Below are 16,525 nucleotides of genomic sequence, written 5' to 3'. Positions count from 1 at the left end.
GAATACTAAGTTCTCAGATATCTTGCAACAATCAGAACAGACTTTTAAACATCTCCATTCACCTTTATATTTTCTTAGGTCTACTATTAGCTAATCTAACAGTATTAATTACTACTTCCTTTTTTTTTTGTGGTGGAAGTGGTATTGGAGATTAAATCCAAGGAGTGTTGATCTACATACCCAGTCCTTTTTATTTTGAGACAGGGTTGGCCTTGCTAAGTTGCCCAGGCTAGCCTTGAAAACTTGTGATCCTCCTGCCTCAGCCTCCCAAGTGGTTGAGATTACAGGTATGCATTAACACACCCAGCTACTAATTCCACTTCTGATATTTATGCCTTTCAGGTCATCCTCATTAGAAGATTTAAATTCTTTTCATTTGATGAATTCTAATCCACCCTGTATCAACCTGTGTGTATTTTCGACAATATCCATTTACTAGTCTATATTTTCCCCATGTTCTCCCTAAAAAACGTTACTAGGTTATAGTTATCATGCCTACACTTTCACATTTTAAAGTCTGTAGATGGCTCTGAAGCACTTACCCAACATTTAATAAATACTAAACAGCTAATATAAAGTGTTTCATTTTGAAAGGAGATTGCACTTCACCACAAAGATTAAATTTCATAAAAGGGTTAAAATTACCTTGTGTATAGGCATAGTCATCTGATCCAGAACTAGAACTCCTCTGGTATTTATGGCTCCCTTTTTCTCCCCCAGAGCCTGGTATCACTGAAATGGGCTGAATGGGCTCTGGTGCTGCAGAACGCTCTTCTTGGTCCACTAAATTTAAAAGATTTTCAGTCGTTGCTCGGCCTACAGTAATTTTAAAAACTGTAGTTGGGTTTGGTATCACCCGAGGAGATGGTGATGGAGCACATGAAGGTCCAGTTGGCTGTGTATATGTGATATACACGGGATTAACACTAAATGGAGGTTTTGGTTGACTAGATATCCCTCTTGAAGGAGAACTTGAAGGTGGTGTGGTGGCTGTGTACAGTGAGTGCTGATTCCGTGGAGATGGTTGATTACTGATGGGTGAAGGACTCCTAGTAATTGCTGTCCCAGGTCTTTGAGAAGGTTCAACTGTAATTTCTATCTTCTTCATGGAACCTTTGGGTAAGCTAGATGCTGTGTATGGGAGATAGGCTACTGAGTGACTCCCCTGTTTCTGATAGCTAGGAGGTCCTTGCTGATATAGATGGGGTGGAGTAGTTGAAGGACTAGGTGGCATAAACACGTGGGAACTTGGGTGGCCCAACTGGGAAGGCTGCACTTGATGCTGCGGAGAGCTGAAGGGAGAAGGACACTGTGAAGGAGGTGGTGAATGGTAAGCAGACTGAGGGATCTGCTGCTGTTTTGGAGAATACTGAGAAGGCTGATAGTTCTGTTGGTGTGGATAAACAGGTAAAGGACGTTGGCTATAATGAGGCACTGGGCCCTGTGGTGAGGACTGCCATGGCGTGCTCTGAGGAGTCTGTCTTCCTGATGAACTCTGAGATGTCTGTCTAATATAAATAGAACCAGGAGACCCATAGAGATTGCTTGGAATTTGTGGAAGAATCTGTAAAGCTCTTGGTATAGTCTGTCCCGAAGGGAGGTTTTGGGATACTGTAACAGTAATTGGATTTGTATTATACCGAGGTATGTGCATGTATGAAGGAGGTGGCGGCGGTGGTGGTGAAGGCCCTTGCATAGCGGATGGATTCATTACTGTTTGCATGGAAGATGGCTGCTGAGGTGGCTGTGAAGGTGGCGTAGCTGCACTTCGGTTCTGTTCATTCATAAAAAATGGATTGTAGTTGGGAGTAGCAGCCACAACAGCTGGAGCTGAGTGTGGTTCCTGAACTAAACATATCAGCTGTTTACCTGCTGTATGCTGTGGATCAATATGTCCATCACTTGAGCTATGTACCAGTGTTCGACCACCATTAAGTTGAGCTCCATCTCCTGGGTGGTAGCTACTAGGAGAATGGATACCCAGGTTAATATGCAAAAGGCGATTTCTATTCATCCTATTGTCATCTGGGCTATGGTATTCCATATATAAGTATTTGCTGCTCTCCTGGGAGAGGGCTCGGCAACAGGCTTCAAGATTGTTGTTATTCTAATGGAGAAAAGTGGCAAAATTAACAAATATTAAAAGTGCAAGTTAGACTTTGCCAGAGTGTTATGCAAAGACTACTGTCATAGTGTAAGTAGAGAGCAGTATTTTTAACCACAAAAAACTTCATGGTCATCTTATCCTGAAAAAGGGATCCCAAGCAATTCACATTATTTTACAAACATTTAGCTCATTACTAGTACTACCACTACTGCTACTGCTACAGAAATATAAAGTACCTACTAATGAACACTGTGACTCAACCCCAAGTTTTCTGACTCCAAATCCAGGACTCATTTTATACTTGTTGCATCTCAACAAATTAAAATGTTGGGCTAATCTTGGATTCACCACAATTGCTGCAATATATAAGTATAAGTAATATCCATCATTAATTGTTATATTAATAAACATGAAAATAACCATGCTTTAGTTTTCAAAAAGCACTGAAACTACCAAAGGAGAAAAATACTATAATAAAATTCCTGAAGGGTTAAAACAATAAAAATTATAAAGCAGCCTCCACTTTTCATTTACCCAAGTTTTCTCTAAGTAACTTCAACTTGTACTATTACAAAAGATTTAAGCAAAACAAATCATTAAAAACCAACTGTACATTTTGAACTATGGCTCCATAATTTTGCCAGAGTTAACAGTAATTAACTGGTCATGACCGTTTTAATGAAATTCATTCTGACTCCAACAGTCTGAAAAGTTCTTACCTGTTGAAAGGTAAGTTAGTGTACTTTCAAAATCACTGAAAGATTTGAATGTTTTTAGTTATACACACAAAGACAGTAATAGCAAACTGACATTTTAGAAGTTCCTTGATAGTAATCAAAGTAATAAATGGTTCTCTTTAAGATATTACAAGGCAATTTTCCATTAAATTACAAAATTCTGAACTATTTTATATTAGAGTAAAACAATTACTTCCTGCTTTATGAAACAATCCATAAGTTTCTCAATTATTGTTATGTAGATCATAAATATACATACAGATATGCACACACATATATATTATTATATATTTACTTTAGAGAGAGTACATTTTATATAAAAATAAAAGGAAACATTTCACTTCTGCTGAATCAAATAAGGTTAAACCTAAAACGGGAGATACAATGGTATTAATTTTAGTCCGAATAACTATTAGGGTCCATCTGCTCCAACTGGCTTCTACAGCTAAGGGAAGAGTTCCATGGCTCAACAATAGGCACTAAACTAATTAACTGGAGAGCTACTTCTAGATTCCTGGTCTCTTGAGTCCCAATACTCTTTCCACACAGTAATTTCAAGGAACAGGATGTTTGACCAAAAGGACATTCCTAAACTGGAGCTTTAGGAAGTAAAAAAAAAATTCAGTCAAGTGAATCCTTGCAAAATGAATTCATGGGAATTTAAAGAATTGGCTTTACTGAAACCACATAAGTAATTATTTTCCTTAAACCTTTTGATATTAAAATCTTAAATGAATATAAAAAGTATCAGTTGAAGTTTAAGAAGAGAATAATTAGAACTCAAAGGTTTGACTTTCTTATCCTGACCAAAAATCATGCTGAACAAGGGAAAGATATTAAAAGCAAATTTGAAAGGATTCAGATTGATTGCCAACTAGAATGTGTTACTGGTAGATATTTGAGGGAAAATATGAAAAATTAAGGTATCTTCAAGTTGTTTATAAACCTATGGGATAGGAGAGGACACATTACCATTTGACATTTTTACTGATTTGACATTTCATATTTTCTACATGAAAATAAGGAAGCTTAATTAGTATGGTCACAAAAAGGATCCAAATTGAAAATGATAAAAAGTTGATTTGTCAACCTATCAAATGCATGTCTACAGTGACAAGTCAAATTTTTCTATGAAGAAAATTTTAAAATCACAAATACAAGATATCTAAGTATTATCTTTATGGAAGTATTATAAAAAATAGAATAGAATCAAATGTGGTATCTGACTTGCTAAATCTCAAGAATAAATGGCTAAATGATTAGAATGAATAATCGAAAATGTAAAATAGGAAGAAAAGGTCCAAAGGGGTAGGGGTAGTGGGAGGGGCTGGGGAAAGGAAAAATGATGAGAAATGGAAAAGATGGAAATAAAGTCTTTGTAAATAGGGAAGGGTGGAGGGGGTGAAGGGAGGGCTAGGAATGGGGAAAAAATAAGAACCAGGATGCATTATGTAAAGGTACAATTCCCAATGAGAAATGTAATTGTGTTGTATACCTACAATGTACCAATAAAAGACTTTAATAAAAAAATAAAATAAATAAAATTTTAAAAAAAAGAAAAGAATAAATGGCTAAAGGAACCAAAACTGTTTAATTGTACAAAGAGGTCAGAATTTTTAAGATGACATATATGAACATTCTTACAAGGACTGGGGACAAAAGTGTCATACTCCTAAAAAAGTAATCCTAAATTAAGGGAAGATAGCCCACAGAAAGGCCTTAGGGCCTGTTGTAAATACACCATACTGAATCTCCTACATGTTAATGGGAACAGAGAAACTATCCAGAGTCAACAGGTAGTAAACCTCTATACCAATATACTCTACTAATCTCAGAGGATGAAAACAGGGAAAGGTGAAACAATGTTCACCTGTATCAACAAATGTTCACAGTGCTGAACTTAAAGTTCCACTCCTTCAGTCTAATTAAGTGTCCATAAAAAAAGCTGGTGATCAAAAGGCAAATAAAATAAGGTCAGAGCTAGGCGGAGCCCTGGGATAAGTGAGGAAAGTGATTGCCAGGAAGTGGTTTCACTCCAGTGAGCAGCACCTGTGCTCCTCTAGAGACCAGAATGGGCTAAAGAATGGAGATTCAGGCTAGGAAAGTGCAGACGAGCTGTAACGAAAACACCACTTAGATCTTGCAAAGGGTTTGTAAACAAAGGGAGCACTTCTGTTACCATCATTATTCTCTGAGTCTTTGTCATTAACTTTCCCAACATCTAGGTTTAGAGTATATCTTCTGCAGCTCACAGTTCAGTAAGTTACTGTGAACACAAATACTGATCTTGCGAAGGATGACACAAAACATATCAGAGAGCAGTGGACCTGTCTCTGTTAGTTGCTCCTTGGATGGGAAGACACATTCTATCTCAAAGGTCGGAGATTTATTTCAGCGTAAAACAAGATAAAGTGAATATTTTGAACTAAAGTGGGCTTACACTTAAAATCAGATATTAGTAAGAATTAACAACTAGAAAACAGTAAAAAAAAAAGGTAGTAAATTATCTACAGACTTTAAAAATATGCTCAAAGGTGTAACTCTTAAAGACATTAACATGATAATGTTTAGATTCAAAATTTCAACACTAGAGGCTGGGAATACAGCTGATGGTAGAGTTCTTGCCTAGTATGCAGAAGACCCTAGGTTCAAGTCTCAGAACTCCAAAGATCAAAACAAGACCAACTTCAACTCTAAGGATTTGGAGACTGATGACAACCCCAAAATCCCCCCAAACTTCGCAAAGTAATATACAGACAAAATATTTTCCTTTTGCTACATGCCTTCACTCTCTTCCAAATGTCAGTGGTTCTTGACAGGGAGAGATTTTTGCCTCATACAGGACATTTGGCAACATCTGGTTTTTTGGAGGGAGGCCTTGTCACAACAACTAATGCTCCTGGTGTGTAATGGGTAGAAGCCGGAAAAGTTGCCAAACATCCCAGCATGGCACAAAGCAGACCCCGACCACAATGTATTATCCAGCCCTAAATGTCAACAGTACCAAGGGTGAGAGATCCTGCTCTGAATGTACTCCACACATTTGAAAATGTAACTGAGTTTTAGTCACCTCAACACAAAGCCAACTCTAATAAGGAAAACTATAATATCTCTAAGAATGACAGGAAATTTACCTGTAACATGCACTGAGACACCACGCCCTCTGGAATTTCAGGGAAACGTTGTCGGAGATCATGGAGAACCTGAATATCAAGCTGTGGACTGCTCTGCGCCATGCCAGAGCAAATGGTGGTCAAGTTTCTCTTAGAAAATGGATGTTAACTGGACTTCCAAAAGTAATGCTCTTCCAATACCACAGTCATTTCTACCTAAAAAGAAACTATGGTTAAACCTAATTACATATTTTACTTTATTCAAGCAGAAATTATCAATATATTAAAATCACAAAACTTAAAAAAGTATACCGAATTACAAGGTTAAATTGACAAATTCAACTTGGCCAAAGATTCTTCTGATATAATGTACCAATCAGTGGCTTCAAAATAAAGCCCAAAAAAACCCTCAAAACAAAACCAAAACTTTTCAGTTTCATTCCAATGCCAGAAAAAAATTAGCAGATTAAAAGTATAGCGTATTATTGAGCAACCATACTTTTCTAGCCTTGAGAAATCCTATTTATCCATAATCCCTCATGTTTTGCCTAGGACAGTGGTAGCAAACCTATGGCATGTGTGCTGCAGCAGGCACACAGAGCCCTCTGTCGGCAGCCAAGCCAAGTCACTGCAGCAGCCGAGCATTGGAAAACAGTTGTCTTTTCTAAATTAAAACCTCAGTATTCAGGTTTCATTGGAGTGTTGACACTTGGCAATAAAAAAGTGGGTTTGGGGTTGCAGCTTGGGGACTCAAGTGTCCAAAAGGTTGGCCATCACTGCCCTGGGGCGATCACATCACTCCTGCAAAGCACAATAATCATTCTGATGTAAGGAACAAAGAAATAAGGACTTGACAGTAACACCACAAAGAACACTTGTCCTGTTGGCTTTACATTCTCCCTGTACTTTAAAGCCAAAAGGTTTGAATTTAAAGTCTAAGGAAACCAACAAAAATGTAACGATTTTAGTTTTTAAAAATGCTCCTCGGATGCATGATTAGCCAGACTTGCCTAGTTAAGCCTTCACCTAATTCTGGTGCCAGTGGCACAAGCACTAAGATGACAGGAATTGGGGGTACAATTTGAGTAGATAATACTGACCCTCAGTCTCCCTGGCACTACTAAAGCACCTATTTAAATAGGTAACTCCTAAAAGAAAAATGCATCATAAATCAAGTGCCAGCATCAAGGGTCAATGAATCAATCCATTTCTTAATCTGTATTTCTATTTTTAAAGTAGAAAAATATAGTATATACCGTGCAATCTCATAATATTCCTGTGTTCATTCAGTAGATGGTGAAATATTTAAAAAACTTCAAAGTAAGCATCTGCACCTTCATAGGACACATGGAAACCATACCTATATGATACATGTCTAAACCATACAGAAGACAGGCTCACTCCATACCAAATCTTCGATTTCTTGCAAACAGGTTAAAAAACTTTAATTCATGTCGTTACTTGTTGCAACTTGGAGAACTACACAATATTCTAAAAGTAAAATCTGTTTAAGGAAAATATTGAATTTTCTGGTTTATATTTTAGTTGATAATTAACTGCTTAACATCTGACACTACTGATCACTCTTTCCTTTTGGCAATGTCACTTTTTTTTTTTAGCCTCTGACATCACACTAGCCTGTGATGAGCTTTTTAGTCACTTCTTTAGTCATTTTAATGTTGGCTTTGCCCTAGTATTTGTCCTAAAATTATTCTTCATCTATTCTACATCCTTCTGCCCAGGATCACAATAGCATTTACAGACTAATAATTCCAAAATTGACATCTAAGCATTGTGTTCTCAGATTCCAGACACACAGAGCCAATTGTCTAATGCACAGGACCATCTGGATATGTTCAAAGATACAAGTCAGTATGTCCCAAAAGGAATTCATCTTACAATCCTTCCTCAAATGTTTTCTGTTCCGTTTGTGAGTGTTATGATTATTCACTTAGTTAACAAAATTAGAAACTAAGGTGTCATGCTCGACTTTTAAGTCTCATAAAACCAACTAAACTGAAATCAAGTAGACCATAGTGTGCACCCTGGTTCAGCCATTTATTAGTACTGAAGAAAGATATCCAATCCTTATACCCCAGAAGCTTCAGCTGAAAGATGGAAGCATAAGGTTATAACAAAATTTAAATGGCAAACTAAATCAGGAAGCATTTATTACTATTATTTGGGACACATCTGAATAGTGTTCTCAGAACATAACATCAACTTCCTACTATTCTTCCTACCTTTGTCTGGTCTTAGCCTTTGTCTACACCATGGCCTGAATGCTTTTAAGATGCAAATCTGAGCATATTCTCCTTCACTCTATAATCCAACCAAACTGAACCATGAATGGCCCTGTGCATAGCTGTCCTGTGCTGTTTTCTCTCAGGGCATTAGCCCATGATTGTACATCTGCCAGAGATACTTTCTTTCCTTCCTCCCCACCAAGTCCTACTGATCCTGTATGTGTCAGTAGTGGTGGCAACACCTCTGAGGAAGCTCCCACTTACATCCCCCTGTGCACTATGCTGCCTCCACAGGCTACGCTTAGTCTCACAAGAGCACTGAACATACCAAACTGAAACAACCTGCATACTCAAAGATCTCTCACAAAAAACTCCAGCTTCCTGCAGAATGTGTTATGTCAGAGTGAAGAAGTACTCAAAAAGTAATGGGAGCATGTAATAAGGACCAAAAGTCAGCTTGAAGAGGCTCCCAATGGCCAAACCTATGACATTTGAACACTAAAATAATAAAGACAACAATGAACTATAAGCTTATAGCAAAGAAGAATCCATAAGTCCATACCAATCATACACACCTGCATAAATGGAGAAGGGCAGGTCCTTGCCTACAGAAAAATCCAAACAGTAAACAGGCAGGGAGTGTTACATCTGGAAAAATAATTTTGTAGCTGTCACAGTATAGACCGCTTCAAGCAAGTCTCATCAATGGATGCTAAACTGAGGGGAAATTCAGATTAAGAGTATAGGATATATGCATGGTCTTACAAGTATCTCTCTCAAGCTTATTAGTTGCAAGGGAAAAAACTATATAGTCTAGTGGATTAACTGAACAACATCTGGCCTGGGTGATCAAAATGAACATCAATGAAAGCTATACGGACAGCATTCACCTTCAGGTGTGATACCAAGAGGAGGACACACTGCTTTATAGTATTCCAGTCAGGAAAATATAAAAAACTACTCAAAGAAACAGACACAGCTAAAATGAGAAATAATTCTATTTTTACAAGATGGGGAGGAAAATATAAAAAATGTCAATGTCATAAAACACAAAGGCTAGAAAAACTTCTCACATTAAAAGTGCCATGATAACTACATTTAACACCCGATGCGAGATTAGATCCTATACAAATGGGGGAATGTTATAAAAGAAATTGACTGGAGAAGAGCCGCCTCCAGCGCTGAGGAGATGAGCTTTCCAGGCAGCTGGACCACTGCCCCCAGCACCTAGGAGGAGCCTTCCGGGCAGTCATATCACTGACCCCAGTGCCGAAGAGCAGAGCCGCCCCCAGCACCGAGGATGTGAGCTGCACAGGCGCCAGCAGGACACAACCACCCCTGAAATGAGAAGACATGTAAACAAGTCTCAAAACTAGATTCCCAGATCACCTAAAGCAACCCCAAAGGGAAACCAGATGAAACAATCTGATACTCAATCACTTAGATGCCCTGAACTGGCAACAAAAGAGGATCTGGAAAAAATGAAATCAGAAATAATCTCTCAGATAACAGCAGAGATTGTGCCCATAGTGAAAGACATGATTAATAAATCTAGAGAAGATAAAAAAGTAGAGGAGCTGAGGAATATGATGGAATCCCAACATAGGAAACAAGTGGAATCCATAAAACAGATGCAAGTAGATTTCCAGGAGATGAAAAACTCCATTGAAAGTCTATACAGCAGAATGAGCCAATGTGAGGACAGAATTTCAGATACAGAAGAAAAGATTGCAATTAGTGACCAGGAAAAGAAAAATTGCTTTAAAATTGTAAGGGACCATGAGAAAGCAATCCAGCAGCTGCTGGGAAATGCAAAGAAGAATAACATAAGACTGATTGGAGTCAATGAAGAAACAGGAGAGAGTGCAGATGACATAGAAAAACTGTTCACAGAAGTGATGGCAGAAAACTTCACAAGCAGGGGAAAAGTACTTGACATACAGATAAGTGAAGCACATAGGACTCCAACTAGCCTTGATCAAAAAAAAATCTACACATAGGCATATAATAGTTATGATTCCAGAAACCCAACAGAAGAACAAAGTTCTACAAGCAGTTAGAGAAAAGAAACAAATCACATATAAAGGAAAGCCCATCAAAATCACAGCAGACTTCTCAATGCAAACCCTCAAGGCAAGAAGACCTTGGAGTGATGTATTTCAAGCCCTAAAGGAAAACAGCCTCGAACCCAGACTGATGTACCCTGAAAAACTATCTTTCAAAATTGATGGAGAAATAAGATACTTTCATGACAAAGAGCACCTCAGGAACTTCATGAATACCAAACCAGCACTCCAAAAAACTTCAGACAATATCCTAGGAAAAGACAATTAAGGATCACAACCCCAGGAAGCCCAGCAGAATGAATCTGACAGGCGGGACAAGAAATTAAACTCAAAGGGGGAGAATCCAACAAAAAGAAAAAGTCATGACAATGATAAGTCAATACATATCAGTTATAACCATCAATATTAATGGTCTCAATTCATCAATCAAAAGAAACAGACTTGCAAAATGGGTCAAGAAGAAAGATTCAACAATATTCTGCATACAAGAAATACACTTAATTAAAATAGAAACTCAGATTGAAAGTTGAAGGGTGGAAAACAGTACTCCATGTGATGGGAACCCCCAAAAAAGCAGGAGTAACTATCCTCTTTCCAGATCAAGTGGATTTCAAACCAACACTGATTAAGAGACACAAAGAAGGACACTACATTGTTGTAAAGGGAACAATCCAAGAGAAAGGGATGACAATCATAAATATATATATATATATATATATATATATATATGCACCAAGCACTAGTGTGCCCAACTATATGAAACAAATACTGACAGAAATGAAAAATCAAATAATCACTAATACAACAGTAGTGGGGGAACTCAATACCCCACTGTCACAAATAGATCAACTAGACAAAAAAATAAGCAAACTCAAACAAATGAACTTAACAGATGTTTACAGAGTGTTTCACCCAAAATCAGAATACACATTCTTTTCAGCTGTACACGGGTTGTTCTTCAAAACAGACCACATACTCACTCATAAAACATGTTTAAGTAAGTGCAAAGGAATTGAAGTTATTCCCTGTATATTATCAGACCACAGTGGGATGAAATTAGAGAACAACAGCAAAAGAAACCGTAAGAATTTCATAAACACATGGAAATTGAACAACACACTTCTGAATAACCAATGGGTCTCAGCGGAAATTAAAGAAGAAATCAGACAGTACCTACAATTAAATGATAATGACAATACAACATATCGGAATCTATGGGACACAATGAAAGCAGTCTTACGAGGGAAATTCATAGCAGTGAATACTCATATTAGGAAAACAGAGCAAGCCCAATTAACCTGATGGTGAACCTCAAGCTTCTAGAAAAAGAAGAGCAGGACGGACACAAAGTTCATACAAGGGAGGAAATTATAAAGATCAGAGCAGAAATCAGTGTAATGGAGACTAAGAGAATGATACCAAAAAAAAAATCAATGAAGCCAAGAGTTGGTTCTTCAAAAGAATAAACAAAATCAACAAACCCTTAGCCAACCTTATCAGAAAAAGAAAAGAAAAGGCCCAAATCCATGCAATGAGATGTGAAAAGGGTGGAATTACAATGAACCCAGCAGAAATCCAGAGGACCATCAATACCTACTTTGAGAATCTATATGCCAATAACATGGAAAACAGAAGAAATGGACAGACTCCTAGATAAGTATGAATTACCAAAGTTGAACTAAGAAGACCTAAAATTTCTACACAACCCAGTATCAATCAATGAAATTGAAAATGTAATTAAAAACTAACCAACTAAGAAAAGCCCAGGCCCTGATGGGTTCACTACTGAATTCTACAAGTCATTTAGAGAGGAACTACTGCCACTACTGTTTAAACTCTTCAACGAAATTAAAGGGGAGCAATACTCCCTAATTCATTCCTAGAAGCAAGCATCACCTTGACCCCAAAGCAAAGAAAGACACAAGCAAAAAAAAAAAGGACTATATGCCAATCTCACTAATGAACATAGATGCAAAAATCCTTAATAAGATACTGGCAAACAGAATGCAGATCATCAAGAAGATCATACACCCTGACCAAGTGGGATTCATCCAAGGGATGCAAGGATGGTTCAACATACACAAATCAATGTAATACACTACATCAATAGAGCCAAGGACAAAAACCATATGATCATCTCAATAGATGCAGAAAAAGCATTTGACAAAATCCAACATGCATTTATGATAAAAACCCGACAAAAAAGTGGAATAGACAGTCTCTACCTCAATCTGATAAAAACCATCTCTGAAAACCCAACAGCCAATATCATACTAAATGGTCAAAAACTGAAATCCTTCACACTAAATTCAGGAACAAGACAAGGATGTCCACTACCACAACTCCTGTTCAATATAGTTTGGGAAACATTAGCCATGGCAATTAGACAAGAGAAAGAAATAAAAGGAATAAAGATAGGAAATGAAGAAGTCAAATTGTCATTATTTGCAGATGACATGATACTCTATATAGAAGACCCTAAGAATGCCACCAAAAGTCTTAGAGACTTAATAACCAAATTCAGTAGAGTAGCTAGATACAAGGTCAACACACAAAAATCAATAGCTTTCCTCTAACGAACAACAGACTCACTGAGACAGAAATAGGTCAAACAATTCCTTTCACAATAGCATCCAAAAAACTGAAATACCTAGGAATCAACCTAACGAAAAAAATCAAAGACCTCTTCTCTGAAAATTATAGCACTCTGAAAAGAGAGATTGAAGATGATAGCAGAAAATGGAAAGACATCCCTTGTTCCTGGGTAGGAATAATCAACATAGTGAAAGTGGCCATACTTCCAAAACTGCTACATTCAATGCAATCCCAATTGTAATTCCAGCAACATACTTCACGGACCTTGAGAAAACAATCCAAAACTTCATTTGGAATAAGAAGAGACCCAGAATAGCAAAAGCAATTCCAGGCAACAGAGACATGGCAGGGGGGTACTACAACCCCCAACTTGAAACTATACTGCAAAACTACTGTGATAAAAACAGCATGGTACTGGCAAAGAAACAGACCTGAGGACCAGTGGAACAGATTAGAAGATGCAGAAACAACTCCAGACACACTCAGCCACCTCATCTTCAATAAAAGAGCCAAAAACCCTCACTGGAAGAAAGATAGCTTCTTTAATCAGTGGTGCTGGAGAAACTGGCTTTCAACTTGCCAAAGATTAAAACTAGACCTATATCTCTCACCATGCACTAAACTAAAATCGAAATGCATTAAAGATCTAAATATTAAAACAGAAACCCTGAACCGGCTGGAACAGATGTTAGGTAGAACTCTTGAAGACATTGGTGTAGGAAAAGATTTTATGAACAAAACCTCAGTTGCCCATGAACTAGCACAATCAACAAGTGGCATCTCTTCTTATTAAAAAGCTTCTGCACAGCAAGAGAAACCACCAACTGTGTGAAGAGTCAACCCACAATGTGGGAAAAAATCACGTGCTGTTCCTCAGATAAAGGTCTACTATCTAGAATCTATAAAGAACTTAAAAAAATCAGACCTCCCAAATTTAAAGACCCAATCCAAAAATGGGCATCTGAAATGAACAGACATTTCTCACACAAAGAAGTAAAAGCAGCAGATAAACATATGAAAAAATGTTCAACATCACTGGTCATTCTAGAGATGCAAATGAAAACGATGCAAATGAAAACAATGCTGAGATTCCACTTCACCCCAGAAAGAAAGGCTGGTATCATGAAATCAACCAATAATAAATGCTAGCGGGGCTGTGCAGAAAGAGGAACCCTGCTCCACTGCTGGTGGGAGTGTAGACTGGGGCAACCACTGTGGAAATCAGTATGGAGATACCTCAAAGAACTAGGACTGGAAGTCTCATCTGACCCCACTATTCTCCTGCTGGGTATCTTCCCCAAAGAATTAAAAGAATCATACCACAGTGCTGTATGTGCACCCATGTTTACAGCTGCACAATTTGTAATAGCTAAAACTTGGAAGCAGCCCAACTGTCCATCAACTGGAGACTGGATAAAGAAAATGTGTTTTTTTAATAAAATGTAGTACTACTCAGCCATAAAAAATAAGAAATTAGAGACATTTATAGCTAAATGGATGCACATTAAGGCGATACTCCTAAGTGAAATAATTAGGACACACATGTGTAACAGTTTCTCTAGTGTGAGAAACTGAAAGTGTAAATAAGGACTAAAAGGTGTAATAGGATAATGTGAAATAGGAAGAAAAGGAGCAAAGGGGAAGGGGAAGTGGGACGGATAGGGGAAAGGACAGAAATGAATGGAATATGAGAAAATGAAAAAATGGAAACAAAATCTTTGTAAATGGGGAGGGATGAAGGGGTTGAAGGGAGGGCAGGAAATGGGGAAAAAATAAGAACCAGGAGAGATTATGTAAAGGTGCAAATTTCTAATGATGAATTTCATTATATTGTATATCTAAAATGTACTAAGAAAATTAATTTTAAAAAAAATTAATGGATCACCTGACAAAACTGAAATGTGGATGGTACATGAGAAGTATTCTATCATTGTTAAATGTATCGCACTTACTAAGTTTACTGATCTATAATGGTGCTGTGGTTGCATACAAGAATATTCCTTGTTTTAGGAATATTTGACAATGAAGCTTTTAGGGGTAAAGGGCATGCAACTCACTCTCAAATAGGTTAAGAAAATATAGATATGCATCTTATATATCTATACATATGTGCATAGAGAGGAAGAACAAACCACAAAGCAAACAAGGAAAAATGTTAGCAAGAGGAGAATCCAGTTCAAGGGAATACCACATTCTTTGTAATAATGTCATTTTTGTAAGTTTGAAATTATTTCCAAATTAACGTTCCCAGTGGTTCAGAGCTGCTTGGCAGCAAGATGTACGAATTACAGCCCTGTCTTGAACATGGTAAAGATCTATGCCTCATTCACTACTGCATTTCCAGAACTCAAGACAAATGTCTGGTGAAATATCTGTTAAAGGATTAATGAATTTTACTCTGCTAAACCAATTCCCCTAATAAGACACACTGGGGTAGAACATTACTCATAATCAAAGAAAAATTATGGATGAATATTTTAGATGAATCTTATCCCTACCTTCCCTGCCTCTGCAAATACTGGGGGAGCAAAGCTCACCTATGTAGGACAATCTGTAAATGCTTACAGCAAAAAACTCGTTTAGGCTACTAAGTCAATGAACACATTTTCCCAGTTTGCCCTTTTCAAAATATTCCAAATTTGATATGCTAAGAGATTTGTGTGCTTAAAATTTTTATTAGTGCATATTTGTAGTGTATGCTATCATGGGGAGCTGGTACGTGTACTAACACATCTTAATTCTTTTATTATCCCTCCACTCCCTGCATGCTCCTTCCATCTCTTGGTCTCTTTCCCATTAGCAAATGCTCTATCTCCACTTTTCTCAATTCTGTTTTTTTCCATCTCCTTTCCTTCCATCTTCTTCCCCTTCTCAATTGAAAAATATCTCCTAACTTCCTATTATCTTTTATTTTGCTCTTGATTTACATTTCAAGTTTCTCATCTAAGAGAAACCATGCAATATTTAAGCTTATATGCCCAACTTATTTCATTTAATATCATGATCTCAAGATGCCCCATTCACTTAAGAATGACGTCCTCAAAAGAGTTAAAGACATCATATTACAGTGACACATGCATACGCATGTTTATAGCCACACAATTTATAATAGCTAAATCTTGGAAACAGCCTATATGCCTATCAACAGATGAATGGATAAATAAAATGTAGTTATACATAATGGGATACTACTCTGCCATGAAGGGGAATAAACCTGACATGCTAAGAGATTCTGCTAGATTCTGGCTTTCATTTAAAATGTAAATTATTTCAAAGCCTTTACTGCTCATTTAACTTTCTTCTGAAACAAGATTTGAACCATCCATCTTTTTTGTTAAAACAAATATTACCTGTCATTTTCAGTGAGACAATCTATAAATTTGCACTAGTTATAGGACTCCTAGCTCGGTAAATAAACCTGCCAAATACTGAAGCTCTAAGGCGGTATTGTCTAATAAAAATACGAGGCAATATGTATAATATATATATATATAGTTTTAAATGTTCTAATAACCATATTAAAAGAGTAAAAAACAATTAATTTTGAACATATTTAACCCAGTATATAAAAATATTGTTTTAGAATGTAATCAATATAAAAATCTGTAGCTGGGTGTGGCAGTCTACTCTTTTAGTACTACCCCTCTAAGAGACTGAGGCA

The 16,525-nt window shown here is 37.1% G+C and overlaps 1 protein-coding gene across 20 annotated transcripts in view; it reads right to left on the bottom strand.

Moving 5' to 3' along the window:
* Positions 1-16,525, bottom strand: part of Tab3 (TGF-beta activated kinase 1 (MAP3K7) binding protein 3) — a 70,141-nt gene that overhangs the window by 20,870 nt on the left and 32,746 nt on the right. For 16 of the 20 annotated variants that reach the window (XM_013074069.3, XM_021262598.2, XM_087189893.1 and 13 more), the window contains 2 exons: positions 5,979-6,173; positions 646-2,107 (listed from right to left, as the gene is read on the bottom strand). In XM_013074069.3, coding sequence (XP_012929523.1) covers positions 646-2,107; positions 5,979-6,080 — 1,564 coding nt within the window. In that variant the 5' untranslated portion in view covers positions 6,081-6,173. Of the gene's footprint in view, positions 1-645; positions 2,108-2,347; positions 2,461-5,978; positions 6,185-16,525 lie in introns of those variants that run through there. The other 4 variants (XM_087189887.1, XM_087189891.1, XM_087189896.1 and 1 more) reach the window with 3 other exon arrangements.

The sequence above is a fragment of the Heterocephalus glaber genome, unplaced genomic scaffold (assembly GCF_053883595.1).
Source record: "Heterocephalus glaber isolate CG9 unplaced genomic scaffold, H.glaber_assembly_v1.0 deba00001547, whole genome shotgun sequence".
NCBI classification, from domain to species: Eukaryota; Metazoa; Chordata; class Mammalia; order Rodentia; family Bathyergidae; genus Heterocephalus; species Heterocephalus glaber.
Note: the sequence above shows the minus strand (reverse complement) of the source record. Positions and strands in the feature narration are given on the sequence as shown.